At 40.7% G+C, this 23,279-nt stretch overlaps 1 protein-coding gene across 1 annotated transcript in view; it reads left to right on the forward strand.

The window, feature by feature from the left end:
- Positions 1–545: 545 nt before the first annotated feature.
- LOC126082360 (zinc finger protein 658B-like) overlaps positions 546–23,279 on the forward strand; it is a 61,019-nt gene continuing 38,285 nt past the window's right edge. Inside the window, exons 1-6 of the mRNA XM_049894888.1 lie at positions 546–651; positions 1,200–1,281; positions 2,922–2,980; positions 8,034–8,160; positions 8,433–8,528; positions 14,653–16,200. Coding sequence (XP_049750845.1) covers positions 1,278–1,281; positions 2,922–2,980; positions 8,034–8,160; positions 8,433–8,528; positions 14,653–16,200 — 1,834 coding nt within the window. The 5' untranslated portion in view covers positions 546–651; positions 1,200–1,277. The remainder of the gene's footprint in view (positions 652–1,199; positions 1,282–2,921; positions 2,981–8,033; positions 8,161–8,432; positions 8,529–14,652; positions 16,201–23,279) is intronic.

A 23,279-nucleotide genomic window follows, 5' to 3' on the forward strand; every position in this document is an offset into this window, starting at 1 on the left:
TAAAAACAAATTTGATTTCACACTTGAAAACCCTATGGAGCAGTTCCACTCCAACGGACTCCACTGGCAACAAACAAATCAGTTACAGAGAACACCTTTTCTGGTGCTTCCCTTTCAAAACAGATTCTGTGCCATGAAACGAGTTGTAATAAAATAAACGGATTTAAATCATGCAGAGTACGGCTGCTGAGATTATTAGAAAACCCCAGGAAGTGTTTCTTGGGCGGGAGATAGAGTTCCGGGTTGGGGGGCGGAGTAAGGAGTTGGGGAGCGCTTTTCCTAAGAAAGGATATGATTATATTTGTATATTTTCATTTATAAAACGTACGTTTTCTTGAAGAGGTAGAATTTTTCTCTGAAAATTTAAAGCTTGAAAGTTATTCGTTTTACTTCAGAGGACCCACAGACACTCACTGTATCTCCTACATCATCAACGGAAGCGGAAGCACTTAAAAAAAAAGTCAGTTCTAGTGAATGCGCAGGCTCACAGGAAATGCAGTCTTGAATATGAGTAGTTCACTGCCTGCACTCCGGGAACGGGTCTTCTCGTCCACTCTGCGCATGTGCACCCTCAACCCCGCCTCTTCATTTCCGCCAGCTTCTTCCCGAGGAAGACACGGTCTCGCAGTTTTTGGTTAAGCCGCTCGGAAGGTGAGAGCGCGGGGGCTCCGGGGCTCGGGGACTTCGTTGGGCCTCGGAATTTTCCCAGAAAGTGTAGTTTGTGCCCCGGCAGGCGGGAGCAGGAAGTGCCCCGAGGGCCTGTTTACGAGCCTTACACCTCAATCACTTGTAACTAGTGCAGAAGTAAGTAACCTAGATACTTACTTGCTTAGGTTAGCCATCCGAAAAGGGGGATATTGATAGTAATTCATGGTATTAGTGTGAGAATAAATTGTTACCTGTAAGATCTTTTCCCAAATGCTTGTTAACTACAGCGTGACTGTCAAGAGTATAGTGTATTTATAACCCATTATAATTAGCACTTTATTCCAATCCTTTGTTGTCTCATTTGACGCTGATAACCACCCTCTTTCTCTGTGTCATAAATATACCTTTAAAAACGAGAACACAGGCAGAGAGGGGTGAAAGGATATACCCAGCGTCACAAATCAGTGGGCAAAGAAGCTAGGATGCAGATGCAGGTATTATTTGCTCCCAGTCTCTTGCTGGTCCTAATATCTCCTTTGCCTAAAACCCAGCTTTGCAGCCTTCACAGCACTTAGCACAGGCTCCTGCGCCCAAGTCCACAGGGATGTGACTGTGAACGGAATCTCACTATGTGTAAGTATATTCTGGGATTTCTGGCTTCTCTCAGGCCTTGGGTCATACTGAGGCTCCTGGCCTTTCTGCACTGTCGAGAATCTCTCTTTCCTTAAAGGCACAGTCTGATATTTTTGTGTAGTGTGCTCCAAAATCAAAAATTAAACCTGTTACCATCCAGTCGATCCCGACTCACAGCAGCCCTACAGGACAGAGTAGGACTGCCCCGTAAGGGTTTCCAAGGAGCACCTGGTGGATTCGAACTGCCAACCTTTTGTTTAGCAGCCAAACTCTTAACTACTTCGACACCAGTGTTTTCATAGTGCACTCCAGTAGGATATGCAAGCCACATAGTAATTTTAAATTTGCCACTAGCCACAATAAAAGCAGTACACAAAAAGGAACAGGTGAGGTGGTGTGGTATGGTTTCCACAAAAGACGTAACTAGCCAATTCTGTGGAAAACCTAAACAGCCTCCTGTCTTTTTTTCCAGATCTAAGCTGCTGTCACACTGTCCATCTCCACATGTGGCATCTAGAAATATTCTGAGCTCCCTCTAATCTAAGCATATACAATCACAGCGCGATCGTACTGGAAGAGATTTCTGATTCTAATTGAGCCTGAAATTAATGACTCTTCTAGGGTTACCCAGGGTAGAACCAGGAACAAACCCTAGTACTGTTTATCGTGTCACAGCAAAGTTGCTAGAGGCACCGTATCGAAAAGTCTTTTGGGGAAACTGTAACCAGTTTATAATAAAAACTTAAAAATAGTTTCCATGTCACAAAGCATGCTGTTATGTTTTTTAGAGTTTACTCTGTATGTTTCACTCAGGGCTTGTTTTCTACATGTTATTAATAGGAACTGAATTAACAACTTAGCCTGAGTACTTTTTGGATAACATTGATTTTGATGAAGGTATAGGGTTTCCTCTCTAGTAAGATGTGACCTGTAAGATATTTTCCCAAGTGCCTGTTAACTATAGTGTAACTGTAAAATGAATTATGTATTTGTAACCTGCTATCATAATTAGACTCTGTCCTGTAGGGTCGTTATGAGTCAGAATCGACTCGATGGCAACGGGTTCGGTTTTGGATTTATCATAATTAGAGAGTACTTTCTTCCAAGGAAACCGTGGTGGTGTAGTGGTCAAGTGCTGTGGCTGCTGACCAAAAGGTCAGCAGTTCGAATCCACCAGGCACTCCTTGGAAACCTATGGGGGCAGTTCTACTCTGTCCTATAGGGTCGCTGTGAGTCAGAATCGACTTGATGGCAATGGATTTTATTCCAAACCTTTATCTCATTTGATCCTCGTAACTACCCTTTTTCTCTGTGTAAACCTGAATTTGTCTAACCAGTCCTCTGTTGTTTTCATTTTTTGTTAATTAGGAGGAAGGGGATGTAATTATTAATATACCAATAAAAATCAGGCTGCATTCATTCAGTGAAAACGCAAGGATAAACCCACGTGGTCATATCAAAGATACACATATTCAGGTTGTGCTGCCCCTGTGTGGTGCCTCCTGCCTGTCCCAGGGATCAAAGGGACATTCTCACACAGAGAGGCCTTTTCTGTAGCTGGTGTGATGAAATTTTTAGGGAAGTGAGTGTGGGAGTTAACCAAGTCTCTCATTGCACCATTCCTTTTTTCTTCTCCACAGCTGAATCTTCACAGTTCTCTACAGTGTCTCAAGAACAGCAGAAAATGAACAAATCTTCGGTGAGTTATTACAACCACTTTGCTTTAGAATGGTTTTTATAGATCTTTAAGGGACCACACATTAACACAGGAAAATAGAAATGGAAATGGATCAGAGTCATTCAGGGAGGATAGAGAAGAGCAGATGAATAGCAGAGCAACGTTGGCATGTGGATCGATGGAGGTCTTCTGATGTTACAGGTTTTCCAGGGTGTAGCTGTGAGATTACTTCTGAGCTGTCTGTTAGCCACGGTGGAAAGTCAGACAGATGATAATAATTTAAAGATTTGCGTTGATGAAAAGAACAGACCAACTGATTCTTCAGGGGATGTAAATATAATTGACAGTAAGAATATATCTTTGTTGATTTTCTAGTAGGTGATTTAGTGAACAGCCTTCCAGTAATAACCCTGAATAATGCAGTGGTTGCCTTTACTTGTTGTTCAGTGGAAGTAGAGCGCTGTGTGCCAAAGTAGAACTTGGACAGTACTGTGCCCAGGAAATGAGAACACAAGGGTTGAATGAGACACCTTTCCAAGGAATTGAGTGCACATCTGTGGTGCAGTGAATTACTTAATATGGCCCTTCTCGCCACAGATTTTGTAACTCCTACCAAATGACTAGGTAGCACTATGCGTATAAGGTGCTTGTGGCCCACCAAGGGGATTGGATAGCTTGCTAATGATGTAGATATGGTGTGTGGTACTCTTATGGCAGTGAGACCATGCAAATGAAGTATTCAGAACCCTGATGAGGGGATTGGTCACTTTTGCCATCCCACTAGGCTTAAAAGCCAATTCCAGAGCAGAGAGAGGATCTCACCACCACCAAGAAAGAAGAGGCGGGGGTGGAGTGCATCCTTTGGGCCTGGGATCCCTGCTGTAAGAAGCTCCTGGAACCAGGAGACTGAGAGAGCTGTAACACCAAAGACAGCAAGAAGCTGCAGCAAAGGCAGTAGACTGTGCAGTGAGTTTCCTGGCCCACAGAGCAAGAAAGCTGAGCACCTTCAGGTAGGAGGCTTGTTGGCCCAGTAGGGTCCCTCTGGGTGCTTGGTGGAGCTAGGTTTGCCCATCTACGAAGCCTGAGCTGAGTGCCTTCGGGCCAGGGCTTACTGGTGCAGTGTGGTGCCTCTGAGTACTTATCAGCAGAGCTGTAAGAGTTCTGTAACCCTTGCCCAAGCAGGGCAGAAGCCAGGCGGAGGGGCTCAGGACCAGCAAGGTACCTGCCTGTGGGCATGGCTGAGAAGAGGTTGTCCTGATTAAAGAGCTATATTCTGCGCATTCCTGTAACCTGTTACTTCCTTAATAAACCCCATAACTGTGAGTATGGTCTTCTAGTTTTGTGTGGCCATCGCAGTAAATTATGGAACCCAGCAGATGAGTAGAGAGTACTGTGGTAGGGACACACGGTGTCAGAATTGGTAAAAAGGGCTGGTGAGAGGAGATACAGGCATACTAGTTTTATTGCTCTCCACTTCATTGTGCTTCACAGATAATGCATTTTTTACAAATTGAAGGTTTGTGGCAACCCTGCATCGAGCATGTGTCTGGGTGTCGTTTTTTCCAACAGCATGTGCTCACTTCATGTCTCTGTGTCACATTTTGGTAATTCTCACAATATTTCAAACTTTTTCATAATTATGGTGATCTGTGATCAGTGATCTTTGATGTTACTATCGTGATTGTTTTGGGGCACCACAAACGACACTTCTTAATAAGTTCATCTCTGAATGAAAGATCATACTTCCTGAATAAGGAGCTGGCACACCAAAGAATTCTGTTTCCATTTCTCTTCTCTTAAATGCCACCTCATTTCTGTGCACTGTTTTCATCATCATTCCTATAGAGACCAGTGCACCGTTTTTATACCCACTAAGACTAAACCTGTTCTGAATGAAAGAAGCCCAGGGCACATTTTCTTCTCTCATTAACGCTTCCCCTAATTTTGTAATGCTCATTCTCATAGTCATAAAGTCCTAATCTCTTCAGCACTGTACATACCTTTGTGAGATCCACTAAGCTTCTTGTGGGTAAGTAAAGTCTCCTTGGAGGGGATAAAATACAGAAAATATTAGGAATTATGAGAAGATGGCTTGCTCATACATGGGAAACATGTAGTGAGAGAAAGAAGTAGCAGATTGATTGACCAATGAATTGAATCAGATCAGGAATTTAACCCATTTACATGTCTTTTTATACTTGGATTTATTTTTTCCATCTTAGTTCATTATTAATTTTGGTATGAGATATTTGTATCTTTCAGAACTATATATCTTGTTTTACAGACTAGTACACTTATGTGACCATTGTATTTGAAGCCTTAGCTGGTGAAATATGTCAAGAAGGAGCTATAAAACACATAAAGATTGAAAAGCAAGGAATAAAGGTCTCATGTTTTATAGATTATGTTATGTACATAGAAACTTCAAAGTACTCTACAGATAATGGATAATGTGTATTTAGAAGTATTTTTGGACATGTCAATCTGCACGCTGAGCAAATAATCCAAGAGGTTAGACTATATGAAGAAGAATATGACGTCAGGATTGCAGGAAGACTCATTAACCTATGATATGCAGATGACACAACCTTGTTTGCTGAAAGTGAAGAGGGCTTGAAGCACTTACTGATGAAGATCAAAGACTACAGCTTTTCGTATGGATTGCATCGCAACATAAAAAAAACAAATACAAAAGGACCAATAAGCAACATGATGATAAATGGAGAAAAGATTGAAGTGGTCAAGGATTTCATTTTGTTTGGATTTACAATCAATGCCAGTGGAAGCAGCAGTCAAGAAATTAAATGATGTATTGCATTGGGCAGATCTACTGCAAAAGATCTCCCTAAAGTGTTGAAAAACAAAAGTTGAAAGGACTGAGGTGTGCTGCTCCAAGCCATATTTTCAGTTGCCTAATGCATGCGAAAGCTGGACAATGAATAAGGAAGACCAAAGAAGAATTGACATCTTTGAATTATGGTGTTGACGAAGAATATTGAATATACCATGGACTGCCAGAAGAAGAAACAAGTCTGTCTTGGAAGAGGAAGCCCTGGTGGCAAAGCGGTTAAGTGCTACAACTGCTAACCAAAGGGTCAGCAATTCGAATCTGCCAGGCGCTCCTTGGAAACTCTATAGGGCAGTTCTACTCTGTCCTATAGGGTCACTGTGAGTCGGAATCGACTCAGCGTCACTGGGTTTGGTTTTTGGTTTGGTCTTGGAAGAAATACAGCCAGAATGCTCCTTGGAAGCAAGACTTTGTCTCACATGCTTTGGTCATGTTATCAAAAGGGACCAGTCCTTGGAGGATATGCTTGATAAGGTGGAGGGTCAGCAAAAAAGAGGAAGACCCTCATTGAGACGGATTAACACAGTGGCTGCAGCAATGGGCTTAAATATAGCAGTGATTGTGAGAATGATGCAGGACTGGGCAGTGATTCGTTCTGTTGAACATATGAGTTGGAACCAACTTGATAGCACCTAAAAACAACATTAGACATGAGGTCAAAATTAAGAAATGTATGTTTATGTTTTGGCTACAGACAATGGGAAATGAGCTTTTAAGAAGTGGTACTATTTACAAAAGCATTGTCAAAATCAGATACCAAGGGATAAGCTCTTGCTGCTCTCTTTGGCTGCATCCATTAAGTCATGGCTTTGAATCTTTCTCCCATTCCACGTGGAAAACTCTTACCACCACCTTTTCCTCCAGCCATTTCCAGTATTTACACAATGAGGAGCACCCAGGACACTGGTTGTCTTTCCGTTGATTGCTCTACCACTCATTTGCCCATTGCCCACTTATAAGTTCTAGCTTTTATTGAATTTGAACTGGGAGGCCTTTCTAACTCTGGTAGGAATCTTGCTCCCTCAAGTCTACTTTGTATTAAGCTTTAGGAAACATGTCCTTGTTTTTTCTTTTTTTCCCCCCTTAGTTTTCAAGGTTCTGCCCTCTCCTGGTTTTCTATTACCACTGAGGAAATTTCTTCTCAGTGTTTATGTCATAGTGTTTTTCAGCCATCCTTTTTAAGGTTGGTGTTCCCTCATGGTACTTTAAAATGACTGATGCCTTTGTTGAATTCAGTCACGACCTGATTTACTGATGACTACTAAATGTTTGTCTCCATCCTATACTGTCTTTCTGTACTCTAAAATCATATGTCTACCTGTTCAGGGGACAGTTCTTCCTTTGTGTTCCCCAGAGCCTTCCTTAGCTGCATGAATATGCCTCACTCTAACATTTTTTTTCTTCTGATCTGTATCTCGGTATATTTATGAAAAGTTATCTAGCTGCTAGTACAATTAGAATGTTCAGTTGTACAAGAAATTAGCGAGCAAATTCTGTTGCTGCATCTGGTATGGGAATAGTTTCCTATTCTTATGTTGATTGCTATTACACTAATAAAGGTTTTCATCTGTTACACTTCTCTGATTCTAAATTCTTTTTAAGCTGTTCTTCACCCTTCTAGGGCATTCATCCTAGAGTACAAATCCAGTAATATTTAACATCTCCAGAGCTTACATGTATTGAATTTCTTGACTCACCATTATTTACGGTTGTGATCTTAACGGAGGATGTGAACACTCAAATACTGGAGTAATCTGTTGGAATATGGAAAAAGAGTTGTAGGAAGTCTTACTTATATTTGATATTTTTAAAAGTCTTTAATTCATAAATATGTATATATAACAATCCGTGGTCTAGGTCCCTGGGTGGCACAAATGGTTTGCTCTTGGCTACTAATTGAAAGCTTGGCTGTTTGAATCCACCCAGTGGTGCCTCAGAAGAAAAGCCTGGTGGTCTGCTTCTGTAAGGTTAACAACCAAGAAAACTCTATGGAGTGCGGTTTTACTGTGAAGCCCATGGGGTCGCTGTGATTTGGAATTGACTCAACAACATGCTAAATCTTTTTATTAAGTAATTCTAAACTATAATATGATATTGGGTCCAAAACTGATATCCTTTTTAGCCATTTGTTTTAAGAGTAAACTTGATAAGAATTAGATTCAAAATGTATTTTCCATGCCGTTTGTTTCTGAACTCTTCAGATTGATCAGAGATGTGCTGTTACAGGCTTCAGTGTCATTCAAGGACGTGGCTGTGGAGCTGACCCAGGAGGAGTGGCAGCACATGGGCCCTGCTCAGAGGACCCTGTACAGAGACGTGATGCTGGAGAACTACAGCCACCTCGTCTCATTGGGTGAGCAGACCTTACCATGTGACTGTCTGGGGTGCATTGCCTTTTTTCCTTTAAGTATCAAAACACATGAACTCTTTATAGAAGTTAATGTTAATCAGTCAGCCTTTTGATCTAGGAGTGTAAGGCACTGAACCTTTTTGAGCAATAGAAACAACATTTCTGTCGTCATCTCCCTGCTGAAAAGTTCAAAAGAGCGCTTTCATTTGCCTCTTTTGGAGCTATCTTCCTCTGCCTTCATTTGGTCTAAACTCTCTGTTCTTCCCCGTTTACAGGGTATTGCATTACCAAACCAGAGGTGATCTTCAAGTTGGAACAAGGAGGAGAGCCCTGGCCCTTAGAGGAAGAATTCCCAAACAGTGGCTACCCAGGTGAGTTTCTGAACACTGACAGATGGAATCCTGGGATAATTAGACCTTAAGGTTAAATATCTTTAAAAAAAATTTTCAGACACTTTTTTTTTCCCACGTGAATTTTATTTTATTTATTTATTTTTTAAAATAATTTTCATGGTGTTTTAAGTGAAAGTTTACAAATCAAGTCAGTCTCTCACATACAAACTTACATACACTTTACTACATATTCCCATTTACTCTCCCCCTGATGAGTCAGCCTGCTCCTTCCTTCCAATCTCTCCTTCCATGACCGTTTTGCCAGTTTCTAACCCTCTCTACCCTCCCATCTCCCCTCCAGACAGGAGATGCCAACACAGTCTCAAGTGTCCACCTGATACAAATAGCTCACTCCTCATCAGCATCTCTCTCCAACCCATTGTCCAGTCCATTCCATGTCTGATGAGTTGTCTTTGGGAATGGTTCCTATCCTGGGCCAACAGAAGGTTTGGGGACCATGACTGCTGGGATTCTTCTAGTCTCATTAAGACCAGTAAGTCTGGTCTTTTTATGAGAATTTGGGGTCTGCATCCCACTGTTCTGCTCTCTCAGGGGTTCTGTGTTGTGCTCCCTGTCAGGGCAGTCATCGGTTGTGGCCGGGCACCATCTAGTTCTTCTGGTCTCAGGATGATGTAAGTCTCTAGTTCATGTGGCCCTTTCTGTCTCTTGGGCTCATAATTATCTTGTGACCTTGGTGTTCTTCATTCTCCATTGATCCAGATGGGTTGAGACCAATTGATGAATCTTAGATGGCCGCTTGTTAGCATTTAAGACCCCAGATGCCACACTTCAAAGTGGGATGCGGCATGTTTTCTTAATAGAATTTATTTTGCCAATTGACTTAGATGTCCCCTGAAGGCATAGTCCCCAAACCTCCGCCCCTGCTGCACCGACCTTCAAAGCATTCAGTTTATCCAGGAAACTTCTTTGCTTTTGGTCCAGTCAGACACTTTTTAAGAGGCCTAATGTCTTCATGAGTTTAGAAAGGATATAGTCAATAAAATATATAAAGGGGAGTTGTAACTTAGAGGAAGAAATGTACGCATGATGAAATCTTTCATCTTGAAAAGCTGATGTTTCAAAGATAAATTTTAAAACTCAGAAATCAAGTAATAGAGTTATAAGTATGTTTAATAGTCCAAGGATCCAAACTAACACATTATAAAGTCAACACAAATTGTTTTTGTGTTGGAGGAGGCAAAAGTAGACAGGAAACATAGTAATTTCATTATTACTGTTAAAACAAAACCATTGCCGTCGAGTCGATTCCGACTCATAGCAACCCTATAGGAGGTTATATCTAGACGTTGCCAAAACTAATAGACAGTTTCAGGAATTTTTAAAAGTTGTAGTTTTCAATGTAATCCCTAGAGAAAGAATAAAATCATTTTAATTAACAGAAGTAATACATATTTAAATATATTTTGTGAAGTGCTACAAACCGTATAACATAAAAATTGACATAATTGTCATAAGCATGTCTGGCCATCGAAAGTATAGGTGACTGGATGAAATTGACTGAATTAAATAGAAAGAGATCCCTAAATAAGTAAATTAGATTGCAGTTGAAGAATTGTGAAGTTGCTTAGTCAATGAAAACAAAGTCTTGCAGGGTTTCACGATGTCTTTATGTTTGAGGTTTGAAGTCAGGGAATAAAGGCTTTAAATAGAAAGAAGGGACTTGAAGCTAAAGAGCATAATTTACATAAGCATTTTGATTATATATCAAATAACAAAATTACTGTTTATAACAAAAAATGTTGATACTGTTACAAGATGTAAGAATTTATTAGAAGTAGCCCATTGTAGTCTAGTTGATTCCAACTCATGGGAGCTGCATGTGTTACAGGTGCAACAATTCCATAAGGTTTTCTTGGCTGTAATTTTTACAGAAGCAGGTGGCCAGGCCTTTCTTCTGGTGGGCTTGAACCACCAACCTTCAGTTAATAGTCATGCACAAAGCATTTAAGCCACTCAGAGAACTTTCATTAGAACTAGTAAATCAAAACATACCTCATCTAATTATATGTATATAAAAAAAAAAAAAAACCCAAATCCATTAATGTCAAGTTGATTCCAGCTTATGCCACCCCATGTCTTACGGAGTAAAACTCTTCCATAGGGTTTCCTTATCTGTAATCTTAAAGAAGCAGATTGCCAGACTTTTGAAGTGCCCTTGGAATAACCAAAAGAAAGTAAAAATATATTACTTCTCCAAAAAGGAAACTAATAAGTTCAACAAATCAGAATTATCACAAACAGTAGTCTGTGGTCAGAGTTTGACTAATCTAGAAATTGATGGTAAAATGAATAAATAAAAAACACCTTCCAGATGAATATTTAGAAAATTACCTGTTTTAACCAATGTGGGTGAAAAAGGAAATCAAATCCAAAATTGTAGAATATTTTTAAAATGATGAAAATGATAACCATGTATATCTGAAACGGAAACCCTGGTGGCGTAGTGGTTAAGTGCTTTGGCTGCTAACCAAAGGGTCAGCAGTTCAAATCCACCAGGCGCTCCTTGGAAAGTCTATGGGGCAGTTCTACTTTGTCCTATAGGGTCGCTATGAGTCAGAATCGACTTGATGGCACTGGTTTTTTTTTTATATTGGAAACTTAAGGATAGAGTTGAAGTCATGATCAGAGATAAAACTTTATTTATATTAATAATGCCTTTACCCTAAATCACATTGTTAGCATAAACTTCCTGGTGTGGTTCAAGGCCATGGGTACACATAGGCACTTTTATCAGGCAGGATATTCTGAGGGCCTAGAGGTTATTATCTCCCAGGTCTGGTCAACGGCCAGTCTTTTCTTTGGAATGTGCAGAGTTTGAGTATCCCAAGACTGCTGAGTCAGCCCTTCACTGCATAATAACAGAGATACATCTAAGTTTGAGAAGGGAGACAGGAGGCTTGTTAGATGAGGAATATCCAGGTAAATTCAAATGTGTTGTTAATGATTCTAAACAGGTGTTGATGTGGGTGTTCTTTTGATTATAGGCAGTCCGTACATCATGACCATCCGACATGTACGACCAGTAGTTATGAACAGACCCCTGTAAAGCCTATTATGTTAAAAATTTGAGGTGCATACAATGGTCCATGATAACAAATGGGTGCTGCTTTGCAGTGCACATCAGAGCGTTATTATTATTACTGTATTATTATGGTAAAGATGGTTTTGTGTATCTGGAAGTGTTTCTTTAATGTTTTTTAGGCATAGGAAGGCACACTATATACTAAAGGCAAACATTTGACTAATGTTAGATGTGAACCGTACCTAACTCTTCCAACTTACATACCAATTTGACTAAAGGACAGACTTAAGAATAGAATATGTTCATGAACCAGGGACTGCCTATATTAAGTTTTTTGGTTTTATATAAGAATATAAGAGAAGCGAAGACAGCATAGATAAGTATTTAAAGATAGGTCTGTTCATATTTTTAAAAAGTTTACATAAAACTGTGTAACTTACGTTCCTTCACTTTTTCCTTAATTTGTTGTGAGGTCTTCTCAGACTTGTTTTCATTCTCTCCTTACACTTGAAATTGTATTCCAAAGGCTCCAATAATCTGCCAGATGTTTTGATGCCCTAAATGGTGTTGATCATTTACCTGCAATTCATATCATTTTGATTTCTTGACAAAACCCTAATTTGGATTTGTCCTACTTCCTTGAGTATGTACCTACATTTGGTCTGCCCCCCCCCGCCCCTTTTTTTGTTTTAACAATTATATCTTATCCTTAGTGCCTGGAACAAAACCAGACACTGTCAAAGTAATGGGTGTAGAGCTGCTCCTAGTGTTCCCTTATTATCCCTGTAAGTTTGCTCTGTCTGTAGCTATGTACCTGCTTGAATTCTTATAGTGGTAATTTGTTTCTTCTCTTTATTTCTTGGTCAGTCAACCAGGGGATTTATTAATTTTTCATCTTTACAAATAATTGTTGGGCTTCCTGTATATTCTTGCCCTCCCCCTTGGGTCTGTACTTTTTTGTTTGTTTTTTTCTCCCATCTGAAATGGTTTGCCCCAGTGCCCTAAAGCAATGGTTTTGTCACTGTTTTCCCTTACTGTTTAAGGATTTTGTTCCATAGCATAGTTCAGGGAGATGGTTATAGGTTGAGTTTTGTCAGTGGCTGCTGTTTCTAATCCCTAGCTTATGCCATAAGGGAAGCTTTCTCAGGATTCTCCTTGAATTTCCCTGGGAGTGCCTGATGTCACTGATGGAGGAAAGATTTTGCAAGAGGCTACAAACTGCAGCCCTTGAGGTCTTTACACTTTCATAGTATCCCATACTTGCCCTTTAGCAGTTTATTAAAACCTTGGTTTTCTGGTGGGTTCATGAAAAGTTGATGATTATGAGATTACCAACCTTTTTTTTGTTTGTTTTAAGGGTGAAAGTGACACTATTTCTAGCTTTCTATCTATCCAAGGTGAAACCAAAAGTGAAATCATTTTAGAATGAAACAAAATATCTGAAATTAAAAACTTGTTAGAGGACTTTAACCATTGATTAACAAAAAAAAAAAAAAAACATTGCTGTCAAGTCGATTTTGACTCATAGCGATCCTATATTTAGACACCATGTAGTATAGAATTACTAAACTGAAGAGAGGTCAGTGCAATAGAAACCGTAAGCATAAAGAGGAAATTGAAAGGAAACACATAATGAATCATGACTTCATGAGATATCATAAAAAAAATTCTATCATGTATTTTTCCAGCAAGGAGAGGAAAAAGTGCAAAAGCAATATTAAAAGAATTTTAAGTGAGGAAGGATATCAAGCTGGAGATTCTAAAAGTTCTGCAAAACCCAAAACAGGACAAGCACAAAGAAAATCACACATAGACATATTAGAGTAAAACTTCTGACATCAGAGACAAAGGGAAAATATTCAAAGTAACCAGCGAGAAAAGACCTATTAGAAAAAAAAACAAAAAGCAAAACTGACAAATCCCTTCCCAACATAAACACTAAAAGCCAGAATGATATATTTAAAGGGCTGAAAGTAAGTGACTACCAAAAAGAAGTTTGTATTCAACAAAAATACCTTTCAAAACTGTAATTGGCAATAAAAATTATTTCAGACTGAAAAAAATTTAGAAATTTATTAGCAACAGTCCTGCCTTAAAATAAATATTAAAAAGGGGTTCTTCACACATAACAAGGCTGAAGAGAAGTAACTGGAATTCTCAGACGTACTTGTTTGAAACATAAATTAGTCCAGCCATTGTTTGGCAGTACGTATAAAAGCTTCGCCTTTGCATACGTTATCACTCAGCAAATCTCTTTTTGTAGGATTACAGTGTAAATGCACACAACATATTTGCCTAGACATGTACTAGAATGTTCATGGTTTTATCTGATTTAGCCAGAAGCAGGAAACTACAAAACGTACAACAATTGAATGGATAAATTATGGCAGATTCATCCAAGGGAATATACAGCAGTAAAAATATGAAGAGTGTTCTACTACATAAAAAGTATGAATGTGACTCAACAAAACTAATTTTTAGAAAGCTAGATATGAAAACATCTATCCATCCATCCTTCTGCCTGCCCACCCACCCATCCGTCGAAAATACAAAGGAAATACAAATTACTCTATGCCGTTAGAAGTCATGGTAGTGTTTATCCTTGCTAGAGGGTAGTGATTGCAGGGGTACTCAGGAGGAGCTTCCGTTATGCTCATAGATGTTTGTGCCATCAACTGGGTTCTTGTTTCATGGGTTTGTTTAAGTTTTATACTTATGTGTGTAGTTTTCTGTGTTACCATGATTATGTTTCATTTAAAGGGTGTCCTTGGGTGGTACAAATGGCTAACTTGCTCAGCTGCTAACCAAATAGTGGTTGGAGTCTACGTAGGGTCACCTTGGAATAAAGACCTGGTGAACTACTGCTAAGAAATCTACCATTGAAAATCCTATGGAGGGACAGTTGTACTCTGACTTAAAAGAGTCGACTTCATGGCAATTGGTTTTTTATTTAAAAAGTTGTAAATGAACGATACAGGCAGGAACTAGTTTTAGAATTTGAGTATGTAAAAGGATGCAAGAAGGCCATTATTGTAAAGATTTTTTTTTTTTTTTGAACAGTACATCAGGAAACTCACCTAGAAGAGAAATTCTACAAATATGGTGAATTTGATAAGTTTTTCTGCGAGAATTCATTCTTCAGTATACATCAGCAAAGTGACACAGGACAGAGGTCCTTTGAATGTGATGAACGCAGGAAATCCATTTATCAGAAAGCACACCTCATAAAGCATCAGAGAACCCAATTAGGGAAGAAGCCCTATGAGTGTAAGGAATGTCAGGAATCCTTTGGTTGGAAGTCACACTTAATTGAACACGGTGGAACTCATATCGGGGTCAAATTCTATGAATGTAATGAATGTGGGAAAGCTTTCTGCCAGAAGTCAAACCTCAGTGAACATCTGGGAACTCACACAAGAGAGAAACATTATGAACATAATAAAGGTAGAAAATCTTACAAGAGCTTAGCTCACAAAGAGCACCAGAAAGGAGACACAGAGAAGAGACTCTGTAAATGTAATGAATGTAGAAAAGTGCTCTCCCAGAATTCAACCTTCAGAGCACATCAGCGAATTCACACAGAGGAAAAACCCTACGAATGTAGTGAATGTGGGAAGACCTTCTCCCAGAAGGCACATCTCATTACACACCAGAGGATTCACACAAGGGAGAAACCCTACAAATGTAATGACTGTGGGAGGTCTTTCTCCCAGAAGATACACCTCAGTGCACATCAGAGAATTCACACAGGGGAGAAACCCTACAAATGTAATGACTGTGGGAGGTCGTTCTCCCAGAAGAAACACCTCAGTACACATCAAAGAATTCACACAGGGGAAAAACCCTATGAATGTAAGGAATGTGGGAAAACTTTCTCCCAAAAGACACACCTCATTATACATCAGAGAGTACATACAGGGGAAAAGCCATATGAATGTAAGGGATGTGGGAAAACATTTGCTGACAATTCAAGCCTCAGAGTACATCAGAGAATTCACAAAGGGGAGAGACCCTATGAATGTAACGAATGTGGGAAAACTTTCTATATGAAGGGGAATCTCATTACACACCTACGACTTCATACAGGGGAAAAACCCTTTGAATGTAATGAATGTGGGAAATGTTTCTCCCGTAAGGACCACTTCACTGCACATCAGAGAATTCACACAGGGGAGAAACCCTATAAATGTAATGAATGTGGGAGATCTTTCTCCAGTGAGACATACCTCAGTAACCATCATAGAATTCACACGGGGGAAAAACCCTATGAATGTAATGAATGTGGGAGATCTTTCTCCCATAGGGCAAACCTCAGCACACATCAAAGAATTCACACAGGTGAGAAACCCTATGAATGTAATGAATGTGGGAAAGCTTTTGCCCGAAATGACAGTCTCATAGCACACCAGAGAATTCACACAGGAGAGAAACCCTATGAATGTAATGAATGTGGAAGAGCTTTCTCTGTAAAGTCGTACCTCATTTCACATCAGAGAATTCACACAGGAGAGAAGCCTTATGAATGTAAAATATGTGGGAAAGCTTTTGCCCAAAATTCAAATCTCAGAGTACACCAGAGAATTCACACAGGAGAGAAATCCTATGAATGTAATGAGTGCGGGAAAACCTTCTGTCAGAAGCCAGGACTCAGAGTACATCAGAGAATTCACACGTGGGAAAAACCTTACAAGTGTAATGGATGTGGGAAAACTTTTGCTGATACTTGTACCCTCAGAAGTCATTGGTGAATTCACATGGGATGAACCCTGTGTATGCAACAAATGTGGGAAAGCTTTTGTGTGGAAGGCGTCCCTTAGAATTCATCAGAATTTATGCAAGAGAGAAACCTTTTCCATGTAAGTCACCTTATTAGATAACTGCCGACACCCACAGAAGCAGCAGTCAAGAAGTCAAACGACATACTGCACTGGGCAAATCTGCAAAAGACCTTTTTCAAGGGTTTTTAAAAAGCAAAGATGTCACTTTGAGGACTAAGGTGTGTGTGATCCAAGCCATGGTATTTACAGTCACCTCAGATGCATGCGAAAGCTGGACAATGAGTAAGGTTAAAGACCAAAAAAGAATTGATGCCTTTGAATTATGTGTTGGCAAAGAATATTGAATATACCATGGACTGCCAGAATAATGAACAAATCTGTCTTGGAAGAAGTACAGTCTGAAAGTAAGGGTGGCAAGGCTTCATCTTGTGTGCTTTGGACATGTTAGCAGGATCAGTCCCTGGAGAAGGACATCTTGTTTGGCAAAGTAGGTCAGTGAAAAAGAGGAAGGCCCTTGATGAAATGGATTGACACAGTGGCTGCAACAGTGGGCTCAAACATAGCAACGTTTGTGAGGATGGTGCAGGGTCGGGCAGTGTTTCATTCTGTTGTACGTAGGGTCGCTGTGTGTTGGAAGCAGCTTGACAGTACCTAACAAAAACAATTAGATAATTCCCAGAAGGAAGAAACTCAGGTCATGTAGTCCAACAACTTGTTGACCTGTAACCATGTTCTTTCACACTAGGCACATGTTCTTTGACACTAGGCACATAGCTATTCTAAAATTCTCAATTCATCTATGTCCAGGTGATGGCTATTGTGCATATTAATTGTATATACCACATTCAAGTCTGGCCCATTAAAGATTTACCTCACAGTCTCCCTGACATTGTTAAAATGGAAGGGAGATAATTTCCATAGCAAACTTGGATGTCATACATTAAACATGGCAGAACACAGGGTGAAAGAAGCTGGAGTCCCTGAATAAGTGGACTGAGCAGAATTCTTCCCTACTAGATCTTCACCAGTTGACTTTTGACTTTTTTAAAGCAAAATATAAATTCGTGTTGTATATAGGTCTTGCAAATTTGACTCTTCTGCACATTGTTTAGACATCTCCCTGTTTGGGAGAGATTAAACCCTGTGACTATATTGAATGTGACTTGAATTGTAGGAATTTCGCCAATCATTGTATATCGAAAAACTCCCTCAAGAATGATGTCTTAGTTACCCATCGTTGCTATATCAGAAATATCGCAAGTAGGTGGCTTAAAGAACAGGAATGTATTGGTTCTCATAGCCCTGGAGGCTAATAGTCTGAATTCAGGGTGTAGTACTAGTAGGAGATACTTGTCAGTACCTCTTGGCATTCTTTGGTATTTGTTTTTTGTGGTGTCTGCAACAATATATAACATAAGTAATTAGGTTTAGGACCCACCTTCCTTTGGCATGACCTCAATAACATAACAAAGGAAACCTGTTTCCAAAGAGGGTCATAGTTACAGGTACAGGGGTTAGAATTTCAACACATACATTGGGAGTACACAGTTCAGTCCATTACAGAAGAAAATGCTTGTGAACATCTTGAATGATCAGAAACTTTCATCTGCAAGTCAAGTTCAGTAAAACTTAGAGAAACCTGGGGAAAACCCAAGGACTGCTATAAACAAAACATTTACCAAGATATTAATCCTCTTGTACATCAAATAAGATTACCCTGACATCATAAATAGTTTGAATAAATGTATGAATGTTTTTGACAAATACTGAGCATTTTTCAGCATATATTTTTTCTGGGACAGAATTCTCTTTAAGAATACTGGATAAAATCTTCACCCAGAACTGATGTCCCACAGTTTATGTTTAATATGTGGTACTAAAGATTTTATACAAAATACATAACAAAATATTTACCTATGAAATGTGCTGTTTTAAAAATGAAGATATTATGGGAAACACTACTAAACATGTTAGTGAACAGCCTGAGCAATGTGGTGCTTTGGTACATGGGGCTATGTAACTTTCTGTTTATGGGAACATGACATTATAGGAAATATTTACCTTTAATAAACTTTGATTTTCCACCCTATTGTCTCTTTATATCATTAATCATGATAAATGGAGAAAATATTGAAGATGTCGGGGAATTCATTTTACTTGGATTCACAATCAGTGCCCATGGAGCAGCTGTCAAGAAATCAAATGACATATTGCATTGGGCAGATCTGCAAAAGACTTCTTTAAAGTGTTCAAAAGCAAAGGTGTCACTTTGAGGACTAAGGTGTGTCTGGCTCAAGCCATGATATTTTCAGTTGCCTCATGCGTGTCAATGCTGGACAATGAATAAGGAAGACTGAAAAATTGATGCCTTTGAATTATGGTGTTGGTGAAGAATGTTGAATATACCGTGGAGTGCCAAAAGAATGAGTAAATCTGTCTTGGAAGAAGTACAGCCAGAATGGTCCATGGAAGTGAGGATGGTGAGACTTCATCTCATGTGCTTTGGACATGTTATCAGGAAGCACCAGTTCCTGGAGAAGGACATCATGCTTGGTAAGGTAGAGGGTCAGCGAAAGAGAGGAAGGCCCTCAACGAGATGGGTTGACACAGTGGCTGCAACAGTGGGCTCAAACAGCAATGATTGTGAGGATGGCACAGGGCTAGGGAGTGTTTTGTTATGTATGTAGGGTTGCTATGAGTTGGAACCGACTTGATGGCACCTAATAACGTTTATACTATTGATACATTAAAGGATTTTCTTGCGAATTAAAATAACTACGTAGCCTTTCTTATACTGTTTCCCTGCCTGTGTAAAAGTCAGATATTGGCTGTATGCTGTGTACAAGAGACTCTCTTTAGATCCGAAGATATAGGCTGAAAGTGAAAGGGTGGAAAAAATATGCAAATAGCAAAATTCAGCTGAAGTGGCTATGTTAATATCAGACAGTAAGACTTTATGTCAAGCTATTACAAGAGGGTAAGGAAGGATGTTGTGTAGTAATAGTTGCTCAACAAAATATAATGATTATAAACGTGCATAACAATAAAAAAGAAAGGAAGGATATTATGTAGTAATAGGTCAGTTGCTCAAGAAAATATAATGATTATAAACATGTGCATAACAATAAAAAAGAATAGAGCCCTAAAATATGTGACTGAAATATTGACAGAATTGAAGGGAGAAACAGTTAAAAAATAATAATTGGAAACTTCAGTACACCACCTTCAGTAACGGATAGAACATCTAAACAGCAGATCAGTAAGGAAATAGAGGACTTGGACACTATAAACCAACTAGACCTCAGACATAGAAAACTACCCAGCAAGAGCAGAATACACTTTCTCCAGGCTCCTACCCAGTATAAATTACATCTTAGGTCACAAAACAAGTCTCATTTTTTAAAAATTCAAGTTATACAAAGTATCTTCTCTGACCACAATGGAATAAAACAGAAAACTAATAAGAAAAACTGGAAAATCCACGAATATATTGTAATTGAAAATGACAGTTTTTTAAAGTGCTGTGTTGCTTGTGGCACCTGTTACTAAGCCATTGTTGCTAAAGTTATTGTTGGTAAGAGAATTGCAGCTAAAGCATTGTAGGTAAGGACGTTTTGTTAAAGATGTTGTTGCTAAGTGAAGGAGAAAACTGGCGTTGCCAGGCCAAACATGGCAGCCTCATGCTTCCTGTTAGCTCACTGCTGTTTTCTAAGCCCCTGTTATATGACCTTGCTGAGGCAGTCTTGTAATTCCCTGGCGTGTAGCCACATTTGTCTTTGACCACTGTAAAACCTCTGCCCGTCTGCCTCCCACCTTTGGGTGTGGAGATCTACTTTGGGCCTGCTGCTGTAAGGGACCGCCGCTTTGTGTGTAAGTCTCCCTAATGAAACTCCTTTGTTGTCACATTGGAATTGACTGCCTCTTTCCCTCTCTCGGCACCGTCCAACTTCGGAGGCAAATTTCAAGTTACTGGTCCATATCTGGGCAATTGGCAGGTCATCCAGGAGACTGAAGAAATGGCAAGTGGGAGTGAGGCACCCATACGGGAAACCCCAGGTTGGCCAGCAACCTCCATGTGAGCAGGTCTAGCCTGTATGTTTGATGCGTGTGGTCTGCTGTGTAAGTATAAGGACTGGCCCAAAACACCAAGCAGCATAGTACAGTAGTGGGAAGACGTGCCTTCGTAACTGTGGAAAGGAAGCTAGAGCAGTAGAGGCTGTGGGGTAGCCATTGCTTTTGGCAGTGTGGCTGGCCACCAATGCCCAGCTAGCTGCCGAAGTGTGCATAAGAGCCCAGAAGGAAGCCCTGCAATTAGAAATGTGCGCCAGTCCTGTGTGGCAACAACTGGTGTATTAAGTAGCTGCATCCGAGAGCAGGATGAGCAATCGAAGATGCTTACCTGTGGGTTTATTAAGATGGGGGAAAGGAAGGTGCCAAAGGCAAGGATTAGGACAATGTTGATGAGAGGTGATTGGCATGCCAAAAGTGGAATCTGTGGGAGAGTGGATTGAGTAGCGAATTGGATGTGGAAGTGATAGTGGAGGAGGAGTCTGATGCAGAGCTCTCCCCCTCTGTACAGCTGCTCGTTACTCATAAGATGAACCTGATGACCCCAGATAATTCCCACCAGCCTGTTCCAGGACAATGCAGAAATACACCCCCACTGAGCTGATGGAGTTGTGTGGGAAATTCCAGCAGAAAGGAAAGGAAACTTGCAGTTTGGTTGCTACATCTGTGGCTTATTGGGGAAGATGGTGTCTCTTTAAATGAAGCCAGGGTAGAAAAAATGAGCAGCGTAATCCCCCACTCCACAATCCGTCAGCATTTACATGCAGCTCGGAACGCAGAGGGCACATAGCATGCTGTGTTAGATCTGGCCAATGTGTTCTTTACCATCCTTCAATCTCCATCCACCCAGGATTGGTTTGCCTTCACCTGGGAGGGGCAGCAATGGAAGTGCACCGCCAGGAATATGTACCTAGTCCCACTATTAGCCATGGTATGGTGGCTAGAGATCTCTTTTCTGCTCCCTCCTTCCTTCCCATGGCATCATGTTAACTGCTGAAGGTGTTTTTTGTTACAGGAATGTGTAGAGGCCCTAATCATCCACCTATAGGGAAGAGAATAGGCTGTGAATCCCCATAACATGCCAGGGCTAGGAACATTGGTAAAATTCCTGGGGCTCGCCTGGTCAGGTAAGACCTGTGTGTTGCCTGAAGCCATAGTTGATAATATACAAGTTTACCCCATCCCTAGGACGTAAAAGGAAGTGCAGGCCTTCGAGAGTCTTTTGGGGTATTGGAGAGTATTCCCCACTTGGCCCAGTGTTTGAGACCACTCTATCAACTGGCTTAAAAAAAAAAAAAGGTACAGCTTGGGATTGGAGTAATGAACAGCAGCACATTTTTGAGAAAGTAAAGGTGTTCGTTGCACAAGTGAAAGCACTGTGCACAATACGGGAAGGGTTCCCCTCCTGGCTAGGTGTGAGCAGCATCGAGGATGGCTTTCGCTGGGTCTTGTGGCAAGATCAGGATGGAACTAAAGTCTCTCTAGGGTTTTGGTCACAGCTGAGGAGGAGGGCAGAAAATTGATACAGTCCCATGGAGAAACAATTGTTAACAGCCTGTAATGCTCTCCACTAGGTAGAGCTGTTAATAGGGGCAGAGCTGTAACCCTTCGCACTGCTTTGTCTATAAATGGGTGGGTTAACAGGTTTTCTCCAAGGCGTCATCAGCTATCACCCAGACAGCTACGCTGACCAAATGGCATGCATACCTGCAACAGTACAGTGACATTTCTGCCAGTCCACTGTCATAAGAGTTACAGGCTATACTTGGTCTAGTGACATATCAAGATGGGCCCCCATCACAGGCTAGTGGACCACCGGAGCCACTTCCATCTCCTCCAAGAGAGGGGAAGGCACCCTGCCAGCAGCTTCCTGGTACACAAATGGCTCTAGCTGAGTTACGCCACCACCGTGGATGGTGTTAGCTGCACAAGCCTCCACAGATACCATTTGGTTTGAAACCGGCTCAGGGCAAAGCAGTCAGTGGGCCAAATTAAGGGCCATGTGGATGGTCAACCCATGAACTTTGGCCCTTAATCCTGTGTATGAACAGCTGGGCTGTAGCTTGTGGGCTGACTAAGTGGATAGGCTAATGGCGTAGGGAGCAGTGGACAATAATGTGTGAAGTCCTCCAGGGGAAAGCCTGGTGGCAAGACATCTGGGATCACCTCCAAATCCCAGATGTTGACCTGTTCATAGTGCTTTAAGTGAAAGTTTACAAATCAAGTTGGTCTCTCGTACAAAAACTTACATACACCTTGTTTTGTAATCCTAGCTGCTGTTCCCCTAATGAGACAGCACACTCCTCCCTACCCTATATTCCCTGTGTCCATTCAGTCAGCTCCTGTCCCCCTCTGCCCTCTCCTCTCGCCTCCATACAGGAGCTGCCCACATAGTCTCATGTGTCTGCTTGAGCCAAGAAGCTCACTCCTTACCAGTATCATTTTCTGTCTTATAGGCCAATCCAATCCCTGTCTAAAGAGTTGGCTTTGGGAATGGTTCCAGTCTTGGCATAACAGAAAGTCTGGGGACTGTGACCCTCTGTGACCTGTTTTTCATGTAGCAGCTAATTTAGCCCTTTCCCTGCCGAGAAACCAAGGAGCAGACACTATAACACAAGTTAGAATGGTGCATTCTGAGGGAGACGCTGCCCAGTGGATTCACCAGAAAAGCAGACACCATAGTGCCTCTGTTGGTTGGAAAATAGCCAAGGAGGCAGGCATATCAGTGAAACATAGTGATCTGGTGGGTGCTGTGCAAAATTACCCTGTGTGCTCATGTCAACACCCAAGGCATCGGCCCATGATCCTAGAAAGATACATAAGGGAACACAGCCAATGACA

This window comes from Elephas maximus, chromosome 9 (genome assembly GCF_024166365.1).
Source record: "Elephas maximus indicus isolate mEleMax1 chromosome 9, mEleMax1 primary haplotype, whole genome shotgun sequence".
NCBI lineage: Eukaryota > Metazoa > Chordata > Mammalia > Proboscidea > Elephantidae > Elephas > Elephas maximus.